General features: G+C 39.0%; 2 protein-coding genes across 2 annotated transcripts; one reads left to right on the top strand and one right to left on the bottom strand.

Moving 5' to 3' along the window:
* Nucleotides 1-4,784: 4,784 nt before the first annotated feature.
* LOC124146522 (protein CEBPZOS-like) lies at nt 4,785-9,793 on the bottom strand. The gene is made up of 4 exons (XM_046516839.2): nt 9,654-9,793; nt 7,660-7,793; nt 6,794-6,838; nt 4,785-5,242 (listed from the first exon to the last, which is right to left on the bottom strand). Exons 1-4 carry the CDS (start codon nt 9,737-9,739, stop codon nt 5,157-5,159), a joined length of 351 nt encoding a protein of 116 aa, XP_046372795.2. The 5' UTR covers nt 9,740-9,793; the 3' UTR covers nt 4,785-5,156.
* A 627-nt stretch (nt 9,794-10,420) lies between these two features.
* On the top strand, nt 10,421-24,285 carry LOC124144781 (zinc transporter 6-like). Its single transcript, XM_046514338.2, has 13 exons — nt 10,421-10,570; nt 11,675-11,712; nt 12,512-12,595; nt 13,658-13,742; nt 15,363-15,405; nt 15,941-16,006; nt 18,004-18,084; nt 18,650-18,685; nt 19,116-19,259; nt 19,821-19,940; nt 21,285-21,387; nt 22,996-23,112; nt 23,893-24,285. The coding sequence occupies exons 1-13, from the start codon at nt 10,504-10,506 to the stop codon at nt 24,274-24,276; spliced, it is 1,368 nt and encodes a 455-aa protein (XP_046370294.2). The 5' UTR covers nt 10,421-10,503; the 3' UTR covers nt 24,277-24,285.
* Nucleotides 24,286-24,493: the final 208 nt, after the last annotated feature.

Raw genomic sequence — 24,493 nt, 5'->3', positions numbered from 1 at the left:
GTCACATTTACATACATGTTTTCTTCATATTCTCTTCAACGGATTATCTTTCCTTGTAGTTTGTTGTTTTGTCTCTAATTATTGTTTCGGAAGTTCGTTATCCAACCAGCTGAAAACACCATACGAACATAAGAAGTTCCGGGCAAAAGAAAGTATCCACTTCAAAACTGACCATTTCTAACCAAGAAATCACAAACGTTATCAAAACGATTCTAGGCTAAAAACACTCTCCGAAACACTGCAAACTTTAGGTCAAAAACACAACTATGATACCTATATGAAATACGTCACTATCAAAAAACAATTCCTTTTGTTTAAGATTTAGTCATCATCAAACACGGGTGTATTCTTGGGAGATTAACCTACAGTTTTGAAGTCATGTCACTGTAAAATCGATACCTTCTTATATTTAATTTGGAACTGAGTGCTTTCAGCATGAAAGTCGTTTGATGTTTCCGATCAACGTCACACCTCTGATATTTCGTTATATTTGATGGCCCTTACTGTGTGTTTCCAATGAGCGACACTAAGTCCTGTTAATCGCCAAACAGTTTTCAAAACATTTTTGAAAAATACTAAGTATGTAATATTTTTTTTAAATGATACTCATCCGAACCCCGTCCCTCCATGTCATCGTCACGCGACTGTCGTTTATCAGTAGAAATCAAATTGTCAGACGCGTATTGGAAGTCAGTGTCCACTAAACTTGTGTTGGAAGTCAGTGTCTACTGAACTTGTGTTGTGCTTCCAGGACGTCGTTCAGTCCACGCCAGCTAAACCATATGTGATATTTTCTCGTAAAAAAAATAGGTGTATGTTACTACAAGATGCCATTGAACTATTTTCAGGAGATTATTTTGCATTGGTTTCCTATGTAAGATCCTCACTGGTGCCATATGTCAGATCCTCACTGGTGTCCTATGTCAGATCCTATCCGTTTTCAGAAACAGAAAGGCCAATCTAAGACATGGACATCTACTTAACAAAAGGACTCTTTCCGCGTTGATACTGAAATATTTCCTGCACAATTGCCAAAATCGGATGCGAGGACATGCATGTGAAGTTTTAACTTCAATAGGTCCAGTGGTTTCTGAGGACAAAGTGTGAAGCTCATTACCGGTGTCCCCCCGCCGTGATATGGCTGAAATATTGCTAAAAGCTCCTTAAAACCTTACTCACTCACAGAGGAGAAAATGTAATGTCATAAAATGAGCACACTTGACTTTTAGTCAGGTAACCTAAGAATCTATTAGTATATTTCTCAGCTGTATATCCGCTATCCTCAGTCCTCAGCGACACAGACAATAATATTGCCGTCAAATACTTCAATCTCATTCTGTAGATCCCTGCTCCCAAACATCTATCAGTGACATGAAAATCGTGTGACTACCGTTTGGCCTGTTGATTTTATGTAATCGTACCCTGAAAGCTACATGTAGTTCGTCGATCATGCGATCATCAACTGGTTTTTCTGGTCTCGTCACAATTATTTACAGGTTTGTTTGTAGTTTAACGTCGCACTCGGTGATATTTCGGCTATATGACGACGGCCTGTAAATAATCGAGTCTTAACCAGACAATCCAGTCATTGATACTGCGAGAACGATCCACGCTGTAGTTTTGGGGTACAATGACCCGCCATCAGCTCACCGACCCTGACCACCCAATCCACTTCAAGCCCGGCATCCACACAGGCTTACAGACAAACGTGATGTAGCTGGAAGATTGAGGACTGCCATATTCACTCACCTATTCAGTTATTAATATTAACACACAAAAACAACAGAAACACAAAGCAGCATGGTCAACATTTTAAAATATTTCTTGTAATCACACTTTAATTAAGTAGATAACTTGAGGTGGATTTACACTCTCTTGATAAGATAAAATTTCATAAGGATAAAATCCTATTAAAATAATTCCAGTGATCGTCCGTCCTCTACAAACGTATACGTAGTGAAGTGCACATTCTAGTTGCTGACCTAGGGGGGTGGGTAGGTGGGTGGGGAGGTTGGTGCTTCAGTGCGTTCGATACATGATACTGTGATGATGCCTATATATGTAGTTTGGTTTCAGCATCACACATGGGATCGGGATCGGGATCGGGATCGGGATCGGACACGGAAAACAAACACAATTTTACTATTCACCATACATATCTTTAACACAGAAAATATTTGCCGATCTCACTCCATGTACACACTAGTCAGAGGAGAGGTCGGGTAGCCTAGTGGTAAAAGCGTTCGTTCATCACGCCAAAGACCCGGGTTCGATTCCTGACATTGGTACAATGTGTGAAGCCCATTTGTTGTGTCCCCCGCCGTGATATTGCTGGAATATTGCTAAACGCGGCGTAAAACCAAACTCGCTCACTATAACATATAAACACAAGTTTCCGATTCCAGCATAAAGTAAACAAAAGTTATCATTAATTGCATATTTATAACATTAAGGCTTAAACATTCATGTGTTATTCTGTAAAAATACTTATAACTTCGTCTACCTCATGTATACTATTTATATCACGGCTTACTGTGATCAAAACTGAGCTTTAGTACCGTCGCAGTTGTCTCCCTTGGCCCATAAAGCTACACTTTTGTTATGTTTTTCGTGGCGAGATACTGTGTTTGTCCCCAAATATAAAATTGATTTTGCACTGAGTGTAATAACCCATATGTAATGTTGATATTGTTTAACCCTCCTGTTCAGGGACAACATAACAGTATAATATTCTGAAGTACTGTATAAAATAATGAAATTAATGTCTTTTTTGCCATGAAACACTTGTAATGATATATAACCGCAGTGAGAACAATCACATAACATCCAATCAGCAATCATGGTCCTATTTGAAACCAGGTATTCATACAAAGTGTTGTTTGATAGTCAAGAATGTCAATTTGTTATTTTAATCAGAAAATTAGATTCTTGTGCGTACATATACAATAAAGATGTTTAACATGAATCACATGAAATTAGAGGATTCACGATTTATCATTGTATTCATACATACAAAGTGTGTCCAATGGATTAAGATACAGTCAAGTATTTCAGTGCACTGGGATTTAGAAACTACAATAAAATTTTATTCATCAAACAATTTCAATAATAACGAACAAAAGATAAGAAAATTATTTTATTTCTTCTCTCTGAACATATTATCATACACACTGATTTCAGAGAGCAGACATATTACAAACTGTGGGTTTTGCTATCTTGATTGTTGTTTAACGCAGCACTCAGCATTATTACAGCTATATGATGGCATTATTACAGCTATATGATGGCGGACTGTAAATAATCGAGTGTGGACCAGACAATTCAGTGATTGAGATCATGAGCATCAATTCACGCAATTGAGATCATGAGCATCAATTCACGCAATTGGGATACGATGACATGCATCAACCAAGTCAGCGAGCCTAACCACCAGATCCTGTTAATAGCCTCTTACGACAAGCATAGTCGCCTCTTACGACAAGCATAGTCGCCTCTTACGACAAGCATAGTCGCCTCTTACGGCAAGCATGGGCAAACTGTGGATAAACACCCTAAGTTTATAAGCCTTTTCTCAACAACATACTTTCAACCAGGTCTGAATCTGACCCTCATTAATACATCTCCACAAAGGCAGGGGGATATTTCTCACCTACACCTCCTCCCTATTAGGTTTATCAGCCATCTCCTAATCATTAAATGTGTGATATTTTCAGAAGTTGTTACCATGGTTACTTCACATCATCAGGGAAATTCAATTGCAAAATTATACCCAAAGATAATTAAAAAAAACCCCGTTAGAATAAGCATGATAAAAGTTTTTAAAGTGTATTATTTACAATTTCTTACAAACAGCAGTGATAAAATCTTGTGGTGTTTTTTTATTTCACCTAATAACAAAACAGAGTAGGCCAAAATATAATGCAAAAGCAATTTTTCCCCATCTTATTTCAGTTTTTTTTATGGTAAGTCGGTTTTGTAAATCAACTTAAAAAAAACAGAGGCCTTAAGATGAACAGCATCCAGATTCTGAAATACCTTGTACTAGGGTGCCACAGTTAAATCATACCACGGAACTACATAACCGTGGTATACAGGTCCGTGATCATACTGGCATAGTTATAACAAGTTCCTTGCATAAAATGATACAATAAACATGCAAAAGCACAAAATTGAAAATTACCAAATTAGCAGGAACTATTTATAATAAACTGAACAGAAAATGCAATGCCTCTTGTTGATAAACTTAATAATTAATTTAATGACTGATCCCAGCTAATGGGTTAAGGTCACAACCAGAGATTTCATCATAGCTTTCAAGGGAAGCTTGTATCATTGCTATGGTTGACTAACAAATAATTCCATAAACTAACATTTTATGTAACTGTTATACTGACTTTTTGCACATTTTTCACTTGCTTTAAGATGTAACCAGAGATTTAGTCATTTCACCTTGTGTCAGCTTGTGGAAGGACAGCCCAAGGTGAGGCAGGTTGGGTATGATGCTAACAAGAGTGAGTGAGTGTGTTTGTGTTTTTTTTTGTTTCTTTGTCGTTTAACGCTGAACTCAGCAATATTCCAGCTATATGACGGCGGTCTGTAAAATAATCGAGTCTGGACCAGACAATCTCACCACTTGGAACAGTATTCCAGTTATAGCACGGCGTGTCAGCTTAATGTGGGAGGAAAGTCCGAAGTGATGCAGGTCTCAGATGTGTACCACTTTGGTTAAACCCACGAGCACGAGCACGGGTATGGTGCTGACAAACCTAGAAACATAATCAGGGTGAAACAAGATGCGAACCCACGATCATAGGTTTCTGGTGTGCCCAAGGGACACAACTCTGCACAGCGAATTGCGGTGCCTTAGATGACTGGGCCACCCATTTCCTCAACAAACAAGAAACAGTCATGGTAAAACTGGGATTCCAAGCCACAATCATAGGTTTCTAGTCTATCTAAGGGACATAACTCTGCACAGACCTCCATCTCGTATGAAAAAGACCAACAGCATAATCATACTAGTATACAAATCGTCTGAAACACCAAGTGACTGCAAGTATCTTGACTGCACATTGTCGCTGATAAATGTCTTTTCCCCTTCTGTATATTCACAAGGTCAGTACCGGGATAATGAGTTGACACATGATGACAATTCACTACTCCTCTAGCGGTATTCCCCAGCTTCGGTAATCTTCTTTTCGTGTGTTCAGACCACCGAAACGTTCTCCCATGACATAGTACCCTGCAACGGATATATCAGTCTTACGCTTTAGTAACTGAAATGATATAATTTTTACAGAAATAATCAACTACATTTGACTTGAAAAGGAGCCCCAGAGAGATGGGTAATTCAGAACTCTTGGAAAATCTCATCTTCCACTGACTATAAAAGCCCAGTTTCCACCATTGCCGAACTACGCAGGAATTTCCAGGCTAGATCATTGCGCGACCAGTGGCCATTATGAGTTATGTCCCATCTATGTTCCTTCTATTGACCAATCCATCTCTTATATGACTTGCATGTGCTTGAAACAAAATGGCAGCACCCAGTCAAGACAATCTGACTGATCAAGCTATATATTGTAATAAAACGGTTTTACCCCGCAAAGCGTATAAACTCACTTGAGCACCTTGATTAAAAAAAACATGAGCAAATTTGCAAAATATCGGATGACACCCAGTTGACGGTACAAATGGTTTGCAAATCCTGCAGATGACTGAAATCTGCCGTTAAATCCATGTTGCTTACGAACTGGATGTCTAGTTCGTTAAGCGATTTTGATTGGACTATGCATAGACTTGTTAGTCCAGCCAAAATGTAACTCCAGAATACCAGCCTAGTTCGGCAAGGGTAGAAACTGGACTTTTATAGTCGGTAAACGCCCTTGCCTTAGGAAGATGAGAAAATCTCGACTTGCTTCATTTCGGTCTATAGCATTACAATAAGGGCTCGACAGATAACAGTAAAATAAATTGTTCAGGGACCATGGAACAGACTACACATATATCAATAGAACTCAATGATAAGATTTACATTAAAAACTTAGTAAATAAAAAATAGTGAGGTGAGGTGAAATGGGGTTTACCATCAAATTCAAGATTATTGCATTTTTTCTCATGACCTGCCCTCCCACAATGTTTTTAATATTTAAAACATTGTTAAGAAACATGTTTTTTAACTCAAATTCTGTTTACATTTCTTTGCACACCCCATGCCATTTACAGTTTATCAGATTCCCTGGGGAACCTAGCCAACATACTTATACTTTGAGATACAGGGGGCATGGTAAAAAAAGGTCACAAGGAAGACCGGCATACAAGTCAAGTTTACACATAAGGATATATAAGCTACACTCCTCCCTCTTTACCCAGTCTGTTTTGAAAAGAATTTATGAGAAACAAGAAAATTCTTTTATCTGGCCTCACCTGACATTGTTTTATTACTGAAGTCTTTAAACAGACTTGGCAGGAAGAAAAACAATATTGTTCTCAAACATGTCAATTTTCTAACATTTTATCTCCACATGAAAATCTAAGTATCTTGTCAGAAGGTCATGTATCAATAGAGAAAGATGTATGTCTATAACACAATTATACAAAACAATGAGCAGAACATGTTATTTTGTGTGAAAATCTGAATAAAATGTATCTGTTGGTCATTAGTCATTCTGACTGATGATGGAATAAAAGTGATCACATTTGTGCTCAGTTATTTAGAAGCTGCTGTGATATAACTGTCATGTTACCGACGGTGAGGTAAAAAACTCACTCACTCACTCGCTCTATGACTTACCATTCAGCATGGAGGGATATTTCTGGTGGACAGTGTACCTGAAATCTAAAACAAGACCAATATTTCTTATAATCTTGCAGTAAGAACATGATGAAAATACATGAGATATTGAATGATTCCATAATCCAAACAATGGTATAAACTGTAAAGGAGTAATTACAAGTGGTAGTATATGCTTAGCTGATATAATGATATACATCATGACCAAGCTGATACTTACGTCACAATGACATACTTCTGTTATGATACGTATCACAATACTTAATTTGCACTAAGGATGGATATTGGAGGTTTAAAGTGCGACAATATTTCGATGCACAAGGACATATTGCAATAGACGATATATTGTATAATTTTAAATTTGGAATTCAGACACAATTTGAAACACTAGTGTATGAATTGAACAAAACCTGACGCTGGTTCAATGTAATATGTACGGATTCACGCTCCATGACACGCTAACATGATGTTGTCATTAACCAGACTGTTTTTAACTTGCATGACTGGACAGTTTGGGTTTGTTCTGTTTTGGCAATCAGAACAGCATCTTATTACATCAGTGAATCATGGCAAACCTAATTGCAAGTATTACCATCCAAACATGTCTTACAAGTGAGAAGAGAGGCATTCATACAGGCCTAATACATATACATGTAGGACTTCATCTCCAGTCTTAACCTCAACATGCTCAACAGAGTTTGTACACAAAGGACTTTTCAAGGACTTTTCAAGGCACAATATTCTAGATCAAAGACTCAACTAATACAACAACCTTAAACCTTCCCATACAGGTTTGAACTACCACATTGTTGATACGACATCAAGAGAAATTTAAAGACCATTTTGGCAGTTTCATGAGGCTTTACCTTGAGACGAGTTCATCTTGCGCCAGTAGTACAAGGAAACTGCAAAAAAAGCCAACTCAACACCCAGGAAGATCTTGATCCCACCAACAAGTCCACCCCATGGTTTTCTCTTAGGAATTTTTTTCATGGTTTTGCTGAAAAGATAATAATTTCTACCATCAGTAATTCACGGGTTTCTACAATCCATTCCTCCATCAGTGGTGAATACATAGGACTATTTCAGCTCCTGGAGTAAGGCTGTTTACAGCTCAGAGAAGTGAACTGAGCTCTACCGTGCTCAGGAACTTTGTGAGGACCCTACATTTGTCTGATACTGAAGCAATGTGTAGAATTGATGGATGAAGGCTACGACTCCATCCTCTGTATCTTCCAGTGTTCCCGTTTACCGGTATTTACCTGTTTTTTACCGGTAAAATTAGACTTGGAACGGTAATTCGTGTGTCTGCAAGTCCCTTTTGATGTCGAACAAAACATCGTTGATATTCATATAAGTATATTTTGCAAATGAAGTCAGCTTGTCTGTTACCATCAGGGTTTCCCCTTGTCTATTTTTAGTGCAAGGGAATAATATTTCGCTTTGCTTCAAGGTTAAATATTTATTTGAAGAGACTTTGTGTCAAAATATTAATAAAAAAGAGGAAATTGTAACTGAACTTTGTGTGAACGATGTGTAGATCTAAGTTTCTTTAGAGGTGAACTGAACATGGTGTTGAAAGAATTAAAAGCAGGTCATTTTCATATGTTTTTTTATTTGTTAAAGCTGGGACTCACAAAATCGAGGGGGGACTGGTAATTTTACAAAGCCAGCGGGAACACTGTCACAAAGGTTAGCATTTTGGTAAACCTACACTAACCCCTGGGTCCTTTCCCGTGGTTCTTGCGATCGCAAATTACACGGGTAACATCATAGTGTTTGCTGTGACATAAGTCACACTTCCAGTTACCCCACCAATAGTCATATCTAATTATCACATATGAATATTTCCTCAAAATATTTTTTGAAACTTGTCAACTCAGATTGATAATTTTTTACATGTGTCTTTACAACCTTATTGTTCATGTAAACCCCTGACATAGTATACAGGCCCATTCAGCTGGTAAAATCATGTATGCCCTGTAACTGACACACATAAGTCACAGTATGGTGATGAATTAGGTTTTAGGACATGATGTATAAGAGTTGTAAGGTGTAATCCATTTTCACTGAAAATTATTGAGATGGGCAAAATGCTTGTCTCCATTGTCAGACTACTGAGAACAAAATTGCCTCAATTATTTCAATATTATTTCTTAAATATTTCTAGATCAATTAACATCACAAATGTCAGGAATGTACTATCCTGTGGCCTATATATACCTGCCAATCACATATCATCTGGTACATATATTTCCAGTGTAAATGTATCGGGGAAAATTTTCTCAGTGAAAACTTTTTCATGGCATTCCTAACTCACGTTAAAGAAAATTTGTTTGTTGTTTAATGCCACACTTAGCAATACTGGAGCTATATGATGATGTTCTGTAGAAATCGAGACTAAACGAGACAATACAGTGATTGACATCACGAACATTGATCCTGACCACCCGTGATGGATCCCGTTAGTCTCCTAGCTCTTACGACAAGCATAGTTGCTTATAGAAAATAGTAGGCCTTCAAAGGAACAATCTCACTTCAGGAACAGATACTCTTTGACAAACACACCAATGCATGCTACTTGTCATGTTAAAGAGCTACTCTTGTGGAATAAAAGTAAATCCTTTGTTGGTTGTACCGATGCGACCCATGGGGGTCTGATGACACACTGCATCAACCAGCCCACACTCACGTGACACTGTCCCGGTCGTGAAATGGTCTCAACTTACCGATATAATACGTTGGTATACCGCAATCAGATTACTAATTTAAAACAAAAAATATTATGTCATCATTCGTGTATGGACAACATTAGCTGTTCATTATCCTGAATGTCACACATTTACAAATCTTTAATTACCCAGCATCAAGCTCCTTCCCAGCGCGTGAGACCTTCGTTACACTCTCCGCGAACGGGCTATCGCTGTGAGGAGCCTGACCCTGCATCAAGCTTCTCACAGCGATAGTCCGTTCGCGGAGCTCTCTATAATGTTACCGAGAGTGTAAAGAAGGTGTCACGCGCTGAGAAGGAGCTTTACCCAGCATGGATAAAGGGACATAACTCAACGATATTTATTCTTGCTATAAGGGGCCACTTACAAAAGAACGATTGCCTTGATTACATAAAAACGAATACACGTTCTGGGAATCATTAAACCGCTTCATCGATAAATCAGTGTGTAATGTTTTTTTAAATTAAAGATATTGACATGAGTGTGTGTGTTGTACTGATTTTACGGAACGAGTGTCAGAATATTTGTTGTTGCTGCTTAAGTGTTTAAGAGGTCGCCTTCAGCCTTTTGTTTTGCGAGTGAAAGTGTACGCATCTCTCTCTCTCTCTCTCTCTCTCTCTCTCTCTCTCTCTCTCTCTCTCTCTCTCTCTCTCAAACCAACAGCAGTCGGATTTTGTATTTAAATAAAAAAATCCCAGGTATCTTTTCGTTTACCATTCATATCTTATAGAGACGTCCTGGTGGTAACAGTAAAACGTATTGATTATCATCCACTGGAAATTTATCACAACAAATACATATTTGAAGCGTTAAGTAAATTCCTAGGAATAGTCGCTGTGTAATGTTCCTATTTCGGTCACTGATCCTAATTTTGACAACACCAGAGCGGAAGGTCGCTTCTATCAAGCTCAAACCATACACTTCCGCATGTATGCCACGAATGAATGACAAGTGAACGGGTTACATGTCATTCTGAAGATGACTAGCTACGGTTCAATGCCGGATCTGATCAGTAGTAGCGTCTCCATGCAAGGAGTACAAGGAGGCATGTTTTTAGTTGCATTCATATTTTTGTGCTTGCTGTGAACAAATCAGACGCGGTCCTGACTGACGTGTGTCACTGTGTGCAAAGTTTGTTTGTTTGTTTGTTTGTTTTTTCTGTTTTGGGGCCTCATTAGCATGCAAGTCTGTGACTTTTAGCGCAAGACCATGTAATTAATTATAATAAAACAAACTTGCAGACCCGGCCGAAACGTACAGTTGACAAAATCAGCTTTGGAGATTTCAGATGTAGCGACCCTGTCTGCCAGTAACTTGCACGGATTGTAAAGAAAAGTCCTGATCATGTAATTGTAACCAATTCAAACAACAAAGTCAAACCATTGCACATTTTATCATGATCAATAAAATAATATTTAGATATGTTACCACAAGGAGAGATGTATATGATAAAAAGATTATCACCATGGCCAGTTAATTGATGCCTATTGAATTTATTGAAATGATCTAGATAATCAAAAGGTTCCTGTTGTGGCACTTGATGGATGATGTGAGTGGCAAGATAGATGCAAAATTGATGAATGTTGTATACGTGTGACTGAGAATTTTTTTTATGAATGTTGTATAAGTGTGACTGAGAAGAACCTTGGGTACTACATGTACAAAGTGATGGAAACATAGTACATAAAGATGTAAACATACTGCCTTGGGGATATTAGCTATTTTGATGGTATTTTGATAATAGCATTATTGAACTAGACTGCATATCTGCTTTCCAAAAGCTTATGTTTGAAATAGATAAAAATCACAGTTGGTCAACATTGTTACAAAATGAAACTTTTATTTCTTCTGTTATGACAAGAGATATCTAAGATTATTTTTGTAAATGCCAATATAATACAGGCTATTACAACATTTAATTGTCAACATTTAATCATGTTCAAATGTGCATGTGTGTGTTCTTTATGAGAGACCTATACAGGTAGCTTATATGAGCTACATTAATGATAATGAATCATATTGTTCACTTGTGACTTATTAATATTGACTGATAGGACTCTTCATGCTATTAACAGCGTGTCGCATGATGTAAGTTGTCTAGTCTTGGTAAAAATTTGTATATTTAATTTACTTCTTCTTTGAACCTCAGGTGCAGCAAGGGAAGATGGAACAAAATACTACACATCTGTAAGACTATCATCCTTTTCACATTATTTTATCATGCATTTTGACTTTTTAAAACAAATATTAACAGATCTTTTACCATGCTTGTCTACTAATGGCGACTAATGGGATCGGGTGGTCAGTCTCACTGACTTGGTTGCTGCATGGCTTCGTATCCCAATTGCATGGATAGATGCTCATGATATCAATCACTGGATTGTCTGGTCCAGACTTGGTTATTGACAGACCACCTTCATAAAGCTGGAATATTGCTGAGTGTGGCGTTAAACAACAGACAAACAAACAAAACAAAACATCAAATAATAACTTACAATTTGAGGAGGTTAGTAATTGTCATGTTATGATCAGTTACTGGTTTTGTATGTTATCATGGTTAGGTCGCTTCATCATGTTCATGATGTTCATGATGAATATTGTGGATTTGCAGTGTCACTGAACACTGGAATTATCTTTTGTTTTGTATATTAGTTGCATCTATCTTGTTGATATATCATGTAAATGCAAACATCTTAAGCATGTGTTCAGGTACCAAGTTATGAAATGCACTGTTTCACTGGAAATGTCCTTTAATATGTAAAATATCTTAGGTTTAACAAAACAAAGTTTAGTCTCGATGTTCTGTTGATTTTCATAAATGTTAGTGTATTATTGTTAATATTATACAATAATCATCACTGTGTTTACCTACCCAATTGATTTGTACAACAACACTATTAACTGTATCAGCACTGACTAGATATGTGAAAACTGAAATGAACACAACTAACTCATACTCTTTCATTGTTTATGCACATTTTTCCAGGGGACAATCTACCCATTTTCTTCTTCAAAGGCTTTACGAGGAACTTTCTTCAAAGAGCTGTCAACAGTTCTTTCACTTAAAGAGGTACTACAATATTATTAATCAATGCTCATTATTACAATGGTATATGTGCTTGCATATTACAACACACAGAACCAGAGACTGTGCGGCTTGTTGTGACCAGCAGTGTAATATTACAAAGGGGGATAGGCTCTGGGAAATGGGCAGTCCCAGCTAGTTTGATTCAAGTCGTTTAAACACCATGAATTGGCTGCTGTATCAAATGTCATGATGTTCATCAGCCTCACAGATAATGATTACCCTAAATACAAGACAATGTCTCAATCACACTGGGCACTACTTACCATGCTTACCAACATCTTGATTCTTGACCTGGACTGGAAATAAGCACCAGTCCATGGAGCAGAGTCTCCCTTTAAGGACAGAATCTCATTAGGCCTTTGATTTATAACCTGTAAAACCTGATGCCAAATGTGGATTTTTATCATGCTTATCAGTACTGTATTTGCTGGGACCTTGGGGACAGCTTATTAGAAACACACAAGTGAAATGTGTCGTTCGAGATTCAGCAGTAGAGAACAAGCTTGGTTCAAACATCGATGAAACTCTATTTTTGACAATAGTTACTGGGCAACCATATGCCTCTTCTACACTGCTGTGTTTTCTGTAATATACTCATGAAAATATGACTGTTGTGTAAATGGTCAAGCTCTTTGATGGGTGCTAAGCATGCTTATAAGGATTACATGTACTAATAGATTGGTGTAGAAGTTTGTCAAGGGGACGTTTATTGGAGCAGGGTGCTGAGTGCGACAAACATTATACATCAAATACATGAACATGAACAGTGTTCTAAATGAAGCCGGAAAGTAACAGGTTCCTTGTCATGACAGCACAAATGTTAACTTAAAAGTTGCACAATAAACTGTCCCTAGGTTAATATAATCACAATAGCACAGCAACAAACATCAACATGACTGTCTTATGTTTTTGCAGAATGAATGCAAGTTTTTCATTGGCAGACATTAGATTTTGGGAGGTTTTCTGTACTGAAAATCTTCTATTCAGTCGATGTACAACAATACTTGATTAGCAATGATCATCACTTCAATGATATATTTTCAGGGCAAGAAGATATCTCTGTTTCTGGCTCTTAATGTGGCATGCACTATGATTCTACTTCTTTGGTGCCATTCAACGAACAGCATGGGTATGATATTTGAACTCATCCGTAGAATAAGGAAAGGCAGAAAATAGAGATTATTATGTGAGCATGTGTGTTGTACTGATTTTACGAAACAAGTTTCAGAATTCGTGTATTTCCCGAGAGCAAGGGTGAGGGTTATACATGAATTCTTACACAAGTGTAATAATTTATTAATTAGCCATTACATCTTGATCCTTTTGAGCTCCCCCTTAGATAAATGCGCTGATCACGACTGCTGTCTTCCAAAACCACAACTGTCCAAATACTTCAGCTATGACGTTTCAAGTGTGACGTCATTCTGACCTTACATCAAGACAATGACGTTAACAATAAAGTCCGGGTGACGTAAACAATACACTGGTGTGCGTGACGTGATATTTGTACTTGTGCACATACGGTACATACATACATATTAAGTTTTTTGTGATGTTTGTATAAAAAATGATAATGCAAACATTAAAAAACAAAGCAAAGAATCAAAAAAGATGTTCAACAGTATGGCCAGTCGGCTATTTACCCCTTATCCTCAGCATTGCTCAGTTTGGTCATTTCTCTACCTGCTCCCCCCAGTCACTGTCAGGTTTTTTAGAATGCTACCCCATGAAGATACGGAACGAATTGGTCTTCAGCAAACCACGCTTGTTGTAAGAGGCGACTTACAGGATCGGGTGGACTGACTCGCTGATTCTGTTTATGCATGTCATGGTATCCAAAGTGCAAATTAATGCTCATGATGTCAATCACTGGATTGTCTGGTCCAGACTTAATTATGTACAGACAACCGTCATATAGCTGGAATATTGCTGAGTGCAGAGTAAACAACAAACAAATCTATGAGTACTAAGGAAACCTTAATGGACAGTCTGAACTCTGATTGTATTTCTTATGAGAATAGAAATGTCAGTAAAATATAATGCTATTATAATTCAGTCAAACATAATTTTGCATCCTGGGACTCTTGAGGACAAATTTTCAAATTTCTATGTGTATAGGTCGCAATATATGCAATCTCATTCAAATCAGATCTTAGTTCTCGCTACCACTCAACAAAGATCTGAGGACATACCATTAGGGGTCACGTCAGAATGACCTTTCATTCGACCAATCAGAGCGTGCTTACCAGATCATGAAAGTGACAGTCGGCATGTGATTTCTAATCATGCAGCCTCGAAAACGTTAAAACGGTGTATTCCGAACGATAGTTACGGGTTTAACAACTGAATCTATACAATCTAGACCAAATATTCTAGAACGTTCTTTTGTTCAGGTTTCAATTTTTTAAGCGAGAATTTGTCAAAATATGTTTCAAAGCGTAGTCGCCAATTTGAAATTAGTGCCGTAAAGCACGAGAAAGCTGCCTTCTGATTGGCTAATGTTGACTTCTTGTCAGTACCGGTAATTCCATTGGTCAGTTAGAGTTTGCCAAAGGTCGGTCTGACGTGACCCGTAATGGGATGTCCTCAGATCTTTGTTTAGCGGCAGCAAGAACTAAGATCTGATTTTAATGAGATTGCAAATTATGCATCCAAATAATCTCTGTACAGACTTTAGAACTGTGAAGATGTTCGTGAAGCTCTGTTTGTGTTTGGATAGTTATTAGTATGAAAAACCATCTCTTTCCAGCGCTAACTGCCTTCACGTACCTGACCATATTTGACATATTCAGGTAAGTATCTCCATGTATAGTATTTATTTGTTGTTTAAAACCACACGCTCAGCAATGATGATGTTCTGTAAATTCTCTAGCTTGGACCAAATAAACCACCCCAAAAATCACAAACACTCTATATCAACCAATATTACTTGAACAACCAAATCAACATGTTATCATATAGCAGGAATATTGCTGAGTACGGCATTAAACACCAAACAAACTAAGAAATCATATGTGACTATGGTTTAACATTGTTTAAGGGATCAGTAAGCTTCATAAGTCCACTAATTGAAAATACAAATCCTAAATACTTCTTTTCATATGAAACATATCAACGGTACTGATCATGCGTACACCATTTGTACACGTTACATTCTCTACTAGTGAAGACATCTCATGATTTACCTGTACATTCACCTATGATAGACGATCCTAATTTCATCCAAACATGTCGTTCAATTTCGTGTCATGTTTAATGTTCTCAATGACATGCTATGACATTTTATGAGGTTCCCTGACCTGATCTATTGATGATGTTTAATTTCAGCTTACTGACATGTCTTTTGAGCCTATGGGTTCAGTTACAGCAGCCTTCATCAGCGTACTCATTCGGGTCAGTATACACATTTCAACTCTATATAAGAGTCTAACTTCTCATTGGTCAGTTGTACTTTGGGAAAAAACAATACTGTTGGTGGGCTGAATTTCTATGTGATGCCTCCTGCTTAATACATTGTCTTAGTTCTAATTCTATGCACTTATCACACAGACAGGCAGGCACAAGATAGATCTGATTGTCATGCTTAATACACCCTCTTTGACTCAGAATTCTATTCACTTATCACTCAGACAGGCAGGCACAAGATAGATCTGATTGTCATGCTTAATACACCCTCTTTGACTCAGAATTCTGTTCACTTATCACTCAGACAGGCAGGCACAAGATAGATCTGATTGTCATGCTTAATACACCTTCTTTGACTCCAAATTATATCCACTTATCACACAGACAGACAGGCACAAGATAGATCTGATTGTCATGCTAATACACCCTCTTTAACTCAAATTCTATTCACTTATCACACAGACAGCCAGGCACAAGATAGATCTGATTGTCATGCTTAATACACCCTCTTTAACTCAAATTATATGCACTTATCACACAGACAGACAGGCACAAGATAGATCTGATTGTCATGCTTAATACACCTTCTTTGACTCAGAATTCTATTCACTTATCACACAGACAGGCATGCACAAGATAGATCTGATTGTCATGCTTAATACACCTTCTTTGACTCCAAATTCTATTCACTTATCACTCAGACAGGCAGGCACAAAATAGATCTGATTGTCATGCTTAATACACCTTCTTTGACTCCAAATTATATCCACTTATCACACAGACAGGCAGGCACAAGATAGATCTGATTGTCATGCTTAATACACCCTCTTTGACTCCAAACTCTATTCACTTATCACTCAGACAGGCAGGCACAAGATAGATCTGATTGTCATGCTTAATACACCCTCTTTGACTCCAAACTCTATTCACTTATCACTCAGACAGGCAGGCACAAGATAGATCTGATTGTCATGCTTAATACACCCTCTTTGACTCCAAACTCTATTCACTTATCACACAGACAGGCAGGCACAAGATAGATCTGATTGTCATGCTTAGTACACCATCTTTGACTCAGAATTCTATTCACTTATCACACTGACAGACAGGCACAAGATAGATCTGATTGTCATGCTTAATACACCCTCTTTGACTCCAAATTCTATTCACTTATCACACAGACAGGCAGGCACAAGATAGATCTGATTGTCATGCTTAATACACCCTCTTTGACTCCAAATTCTATTCACTTATCACACAGACAGGCAGGCACAAGATAGATCTGATTGTCATGCTTAATACACCCTCTTTGACGCCAAATTCTATTCACTTATCACACAGACAGGCAGACACAAGATAGATCTGATTGTCATGCTTAATACACCCTCTTTGACTCCAAACTCTATTCACTTATCACACAGACAGGCATGCACAAGATAGATCTGATTGTCATGAAACACTGGAATAGTTCATAAATAACATGGTTCATTACATGTGTCCACATGGTCATTGTTGGAGAGTACATGACCAGCATAGGTTGCTGGGGCCTTTAAGTCGGGAATGCAAACTACTCACTTCTGTATCAATGCACTATGTTTCTACACCTGAGTTTATGATACATGATATGCCTTCATCATGTACATATGTATCAATTCATGTTTTGGTTCTGTGTTGACAGTGGTTCGATCCCCTGGCAATGTGATACCAAAGGATGGCACTTGTTGTTACCCTGCCTGGTGTTCAGCATGAACACTGATAAAGGGGATAGAATAAGGCCTGGTCAGTTTTGAGTCAGTATACTGTGTCTGACTCATAATTCAGTGGGCTATCACTATAAAACCAGTGAAAGTCTGGTACATGCACACACGACATATCTCTATATAAGTGAAACAATCTTGAATCGACCTTCCTCCATTTCACCTCAGATCATTTTCCTTTTGATAGAAGCCCACTGGTTGATGTATTTGCTTGTACTTCATGTCTAGGTATGAACGGTTTGAGGTTGTGGCTGTGTTTGCAAGCACCATGTTGGCCCAGCTGGGATCATTCTTTATTGTCAAAGAAAGGTAAGTAACCATGGTAACAAGACATTACATTTATCATGTTTCCACCCCTGCTGAACTTGGCTGGAATTTCCAGGCTAGTTGTAGCGCCACCACTGGCTATTACGAGTTATATCCCATCTATGTCCCTCCTATTGACCAATCAGATTACATCTTTCGCATGACTTCCATTTCCTTCAAACAAACTGGCGGCGCCCAGTCAAGATGATCTTATCGATAATCAAGACCTGTTTTGTAAAAAAACACGAAAAGATTTGGAAAATCTCTGTTGACGCCCAGTTGACAGCACACATGCTCTCCTGCAATCAACCAAAATCTGCATGGCAGTCGCCATGTTTTTTAGCAGCTTTGCATAGATTCATTGCTCCAGCCAAAATATAACTCCATAATTGACGCCTAGTTTGGCAAGGGTTAAAACTGGACTTTTTTAGTCAGTTAACTCCCTTGTACCAGGAAGATGGAAAGACATGGACTTGTATGAACCTATGTATTTGTGTTGCTGAACTTGTCTCATGAGATTGCTTATCTTTCCTGTCTCAAACATTGATGTTTCAACACATTCTTTCAGTGTGGAGTGTCTTCTACAGCAGCATGAGGTGCATACGTAAGTACACCATTTACCAGGAATCCTGAACACATGTGAGATGCATATCCATGTGATTGATAGCTCTTAAGACGTTTTCTCTGAAAATTGATAAAAAAAATCATGTAAGGCCATGGACATGATGGAAGTATTTTAGAAAATTTCTCTTTATGTATGTAATTCAGACTTACAATCAGAAAGAGCGAATAAGAAGATCGAGGTTTGTTAAAATCATCATTATCAGCACTCAACATTGTTATCGTAAGCGATGTTGTTTTGTTTGGGGTTTTGTCCTAGAAACTTTTGCACCAATTTTTCTACAACTCACCAAAAATAAGTGTACCAAAATAGTACCAAAATAAGTGTCATAAATTATTTGAGGTGAGCTACTGGGCTTTGTGGCTCAGTTATTGATACCTTTAGACACACCAAACATGCTCTCTTTCACCAGAGGTCGAATGTTGGTTGGCACAGTGCTGGCATGCGTGATCCACTTCCTGGTGACGTTTGGAGTGAACAACCGAGCCATGAACCACGTGGTAGCGGCATCCAGTTCCAGCTGGCTTCAGGAGCACATGACCGACATGAGCGAGAGGTAGGAGGCAGGATCGGGGTTCATTTCATGTGGCACTGTTTGTTCATAGTTTCTCTTAAAGATATTTATGTTGTCTTACATCGTTTTCATTACTAATGCTTGAGGTAAGGGCTGTCTGAAACAAGATGTTCACAATGTGATACGTGGCTGGTTGTGTTTCATGGTACCCAAATTACATGGGTTGTTTCTTTGGCTGTCATGGGGCGGTCGGGTAGCCTTGTGGTTAAAGCGTTTGCTCGTCACACTGAAGACCCGGGTTCGATTCCCAACATGGGTATAATGTGTGTAGCCCATTTCTGGTGTCCCCCGCCGTGATATTGCTGGAATATTGCTAAAAGCGGCGTAAAACCATACTCACTCACTTTGGTTGTCATTGTATTAACCACTGGTTTGCCTGGCCCAGAATCTGTATACATGCCCCTTTAATGAAGCAGGAATATGCCTGACAGTGTTGTGTGGGAAAAAACTAAAAAAATGTTTGCTTTGTTATCCAATTAAATGCCCTAGAATCGCTGACTGTTTATTTATTGTTCTGTGAACATGGCTACATGTATATTGCAGCCTGTGTCACATCGTCCCTGGCCTGAGTAAATTGTTGCTGCCGCGTCTCAACCCCTTCGTCCTGATCGCCATGGCTGGAGCAACCTTCCTGGTCATCACCTACATACTCATCGACACCAAGTAAGACTCCCCGTCATCTTGTAGCTTTTTAGTCTTTCATGTGTCTGTAGATTTCCCTAATGGTTAGCCAGGATAAGTTCAGCTGTGACCTGACAATTAACCCTGTATGACTATGTATGAGGTCAGCCCACTGGCACACTAGTGTGAAGAAAGGGGTAGTAGGTGGTCCTGGACAAGTAGTATGATGGATATGTGCATGCCTTGTCTCGGCTAACAAGGAGTTCTAGTGGCCAGTTCAATATCTCAGAATAGTATGAACTGATGTGAGGTACCCGATGACTGTGAAAAGGGTGACAGCAAATTTACATAGATAACAACAATTGAGAAGTATCGTGACAATGAAGGGAATTCATTTGCTGTAAAAATGGAATACTTTTTTTTTTTTTACCCCAGAGAGCAATAATGAATAGTGTCAAGTCATTCATCAAAGGGGGCATGGGTGGCCCAGTCGTCTAAAGCCCCGCTATTTGCTGTGCAGAGTTGCGTCCCTCAGGCACGCCAGAAACCTATGATTGTTGGTTCGAATCCCGGTTCGCCCCGAGTTTAGTCTAGTTTTGTCAGCACCATACCCGTGCTCATGGGTTTCACCGAAGTGGTCAACGTCTAAGACCTGCATCACTTTGGGCTTTCCTCCCACATTAAGCTGACACGCCGCGATATAACTGGAATACTGTTAAAAGCGGCATTAAACCCAACTCACTCACTCACTCATTCATCAAATGATTGTGAAGGTTGAGACCTTAATGTAGTGATAGTTGGCTTAATGACTAAAATTAATAGTGGTAGAAATGGTAATAAGGATTTCACAGTATTAAGCTGCTCAATGTATCTGCAGTCGGCAGGGAGGCAGATGAAATATAGAAGAGAAGCATGTAAAACCCTGTCACCCTATACAGGGCAGTGGGGTAGTCAAGTGGTTAAACCATTCCCTCGTCATGATGAACTCTTGGATTCATGGGCACAATGCATGACACCCATCAATGGTCCCTGCCATGATTTTGCTAGAATATATCAATGAATATAAACACTACTCCTTCAAAAAAGCTGTAAATGCTTTTGAGAACTTGGGTATTTTCTAAATCATAATGCAATGTATTTCAATATTAACACTGTTTACATTCATTCACCTACATCCACCAGTCATAACAAGTCTGATGCACACACATGTGGCAGTTAGCATGTGGTTTGTTAGGCCATAAGAAATTAATTTTCAATTTTCATCAAGCCTCAACACCAAACAACCCACCTAACAATGTTCCTTACGTACTTTACGTGAAAATGTTCCTAACGCACTTTACGTGATAAAATATTTGAAACTGTATTTGAATATTACCACTGTTCCAGACTGTACTACTCTGCCGACACGATGTCTGCTGTGTGTATAGCCATCATGACATGCGGGACTCTGTTCCCCATGAGTGTCTACACTGGCAAGATACTGCTACAGGTAGGTCACGTCCGTCTCAGTGGTCATGATAACAGGAAGAATCTACTCCTGTCTGCTCCAATTTCTCCAATATCGAGTTTTCATAACTAGTGAGACACCAAGGGACATAACTCTTGCTAGAATGCCATGATTGCCCTGATTATGTTATTGAATGTTACATTTACAGCTCGAACAAGAAGAATTAGACAGTTTTCTTGTCTGGTAATGAGATGACATTTTAAGAATTTTCATACCTCGTCATCATGTGTTCATATGACCAAAGTCGCTTGAATATTTTTATCTCACCGATTTTGAAAAACTGGGGGATATATCATCTCCATCAGTCGATCTGTCCATGTTCTGATTCCGGAGCAGAACTCCAAAGCCGTTAAATATTTTGTGTTGAAACTTTCTACATAGATCAGTCTAGTTTGGAACTGGTGCCTTTTGATGATTCGGGATTATGTTTTGTTTTGAGTATTTATCATGATGACAACAACCTCTTTTCTGTTTCTGGAGCAGAACTCCAAAACTGTTAAATATTTCTTTTTGAAACTTGCTATGTAGATCAGTCTCGTGGCTATTGATTATTTGGACTTTCAGTTTATTTTGTTTTTTTCATGACAAGTCCGACTTGTAATGAAAGTGAGCGTAGTGCTCGTTTCTGGAGTAGAATTCCAAAACCGTTTACTATTTCTTGATGAAACTTGCTGTACAAATCAGTCTAGTGATGGACTGGTACCTTCTGATGATTTGAGATTTTGAAAAATACTGAACAGCATTATTTTTTTCTTTATTGACCTGAAGGTATCTAATGGCAGAGAACCAAAAGTGGGGTATAAGTAGCCAAACTCCATTGCACCAGACCGAGGGGATATGTCATCTCCTGATGGCTCTTGTTATAATATAGGTCTGCAATTTTGCATTGTTGACATGATTGAATAGCTTAATCTTTATCTTAATGTATAATGTATATGACATGATGGCTTCACATAATTGGTATGCCGTGGGGATTCCGGGGTTTAATTACATGCAATATTTTAGATGTTGACCATGCTGCTTTGAGTTTCTGTTTGTTTTTTGTGTGTTAATATAAATAACTGTGGGTGAATATGGTGGTCATCAATCCAGTCGTCTAAGGCGCCGCGATTCGCTGTGCAGAGTTGCGTCCCCTGGACACGCCAAAAACCTATGATTGTTGGTTCAAATCCCGGTTCACCCTGATTAGGTTTCTAGGTTTGTCAGCACCATACCCGTGCTCGTGGGTTTCACCGAAGTGGTCAACGTCTGAGACCTGCATCACTTCGGGCTTTCCTCCCACATTAAGCTGACACGCCGCGATATAACTGGAATAATGTTAAAAGCAGCGTTAAACCCAACTCACTCACTCACTCACTCATCAATCTTCCAGCTACATCACGTTTGTCTGTAAACCGGTGAGCATTCCTAGTTAGAAATGGTACCTAGCAACCTATGCTTGTCGTAAGAGGAGTCTACATGAGTCGGGTGATCAGGCTCGATGACTTGGTTGATAGTGTGTCATTGTAGCCTGACAGCAACTCACTCACCTGGAAGTGCGTGTTGATGAGCTGCTGAGCATTAAAATTTGTCTACTCTATACATGTCTAGACCACCCCGTCTCACATCCTGGGTCAACTGGACAAGGTCCTGAGGGAAGCGTCCACCTTGGATGGCGTTCTGGAGTTCCGACATGAACACTTCTGGACATTGTCATTTGGAATCCTGGTAATCCCATCCTATGTGATTTCATGTATATCTTTGTTTGTCATGTCCTTTAATTGATTCCATGGAAGATAGATCTCTTACGGGAGTTATGAAGTTTGTGCAAAAAGTGAACACTGTCATTCGGTCAATTGTTGATACTCCACACTAAATCATAGTATTCAACTTACTTGGATTTGGAAGATGACTGAGGTAGTGTTTTTAGATTGAGTGAACCCTGGTCTCAATGTGACGAGCGAACGCTTTAACCACTAAGTTACCCCACCGTCCAAGTGTTTTCAGATTTCAAAGATTGGGTTGGTGATGTTATTTCATGTTGTATTTTAGACTAATTCTTGGCACTCGCATCAATTTCTTAGTTCTTGACACTCGTATAAATTTCATGATTTACAGTACCGTATTATCATGATGTTGCTAATACACTCCATTCATTCACTGGACATTCCTGGAATGTTGCTGTCAAGGGCAGACAATCTGATTCACACACTATGCTTATCGACCCGTGAAGATCCGGGGTAAAATAGGTCTTCAGCAACCCATACTTGCTGTAAAAGGCGACTATGCTTGTTGTAAGAGGCGACTAACAGGATTTGGATGTCAGGCTCGCTGACTTGGTTGATGTATGTCATCGATCCCAGGTGCGTGGTTCATGATATCCAGGTTCACTGGATTGTCTGGTCCAGACTTGATTATTTACAGACTACTGTCATATAGCCCTAATATTGCTGAGTGCGGAGTTAAACAACAAACAAACAAACAAAGACTATGCTTATCTGCTTCCAGGCAGGGTCAGTTCAAGTCCGAGTCCGCCGAGATGCCGACGAGCAGATGGTTCTGGCTCATGTCTACAACCGCCTGTCTAACCTCGTGGCGGTCCTCAACATACAGATCTTCAAGGACGACTGGACTCGGTCATCAGCCTATGCCATGATGGGAACACCATCATTCAACTATACCCCCACACCTCCCGCCTCTGCTCCTCCCCGGCCACAGTCCCCGCCCAGTGTGCCCCCGCCCTACCCCCCCCAGGCACACAGGACTAACCTACCAGGGGGGTTCACCCCCTCAGTGCTACACGCTGGGGACAATGTTTCCAAGATGCCTACCCCCCTGATGCCACCCATGGGGCAGGGAGCGGCACACTTGTCATCTTTACATATGTCATGATGCAGGCTCCAAGATGTCCGATGTCAGGGATTGGTTTGTCTACCGTTTCAAGGGTGGAACGTGGCAGATCAATAGACGTCTTCATGCTTAACATTTTGAAGAGAATCTCTTTCAAATAAGAAGAGTATGATATTTCAGATTCTGTTGATGTCCTACATGCCTGGCATTTTGAAGAGGATGTCTTTTAAGTTTAAGATGTCAGATTCTTTTGATTTTG

Source organism: Haliotis rufescens, unplaced genomic scaffold, assembly GCF_023055435.1.
Source record: "Haliotis rufescens isolate VD_foot unplaced genomic scaffold, xgHalRufe1.0.p SCAF_3, whole genome shotgun sequence".
Classification (NCBI taxonomy): Eukaryota; Metazoa; Mollusca; class Gastropoda; order Lepetellida; family Haliotidae; genus Haliotis; species Haliotis rufescens.
The sequence above is the reverse complement of the archived record's forward strand: the minus strand, read 5'-3'. Positions and strand labels throughout refer to the sequence as shown.

Excerpts from the sequence above, each read along its gene's own strand:
- LOC124146522 (XM_046516839.2), bottom strand. The coding sequence starts at position 9,739 with ATGCAGGGTCAGGCTCCTCACAGCGATAGCCCGTTCGCGGAGAGTGTA. Across the intron at positions 7,794-9,653 it reads GGGAAGGAGCTTGATGCTGG|CAAAACCATGAAAAAAATTC; the intron begins GTAATTAAAGAT and ends TTATCTTTTCAG. Across the intron at positions 5,243-6,793 it reads ATATCCCTCCATGCTGAATG|GGTACTATGTCATGGGAGAA; the intron begins GTAAGTCATAGA and ends TATCCGTTGCAG.
- LOC124144781 (XM_046514338.2), top strand. The coding sequence starts at position 10,504 with ATGACTAGCTACGGTTCAATGCCGGATCTGATCAGTAGTAGCGTCTCC. Across the intron at positions 12,596-13,657 it reads CAGTTCTTTCACTTAAAGAG|GGCAAGAAGATATCTCTGTT; the intron begins GTACTACAATAT and ends ATATATTTTCAG. Across the intron at positions 19,260-19,820 it reads ATGACCGACATGAGCGAGAG|CCTGTGTCACATCGTCCCTG; the intron begins GTAGGAGGCAGG and ends TGTATATTGCAG.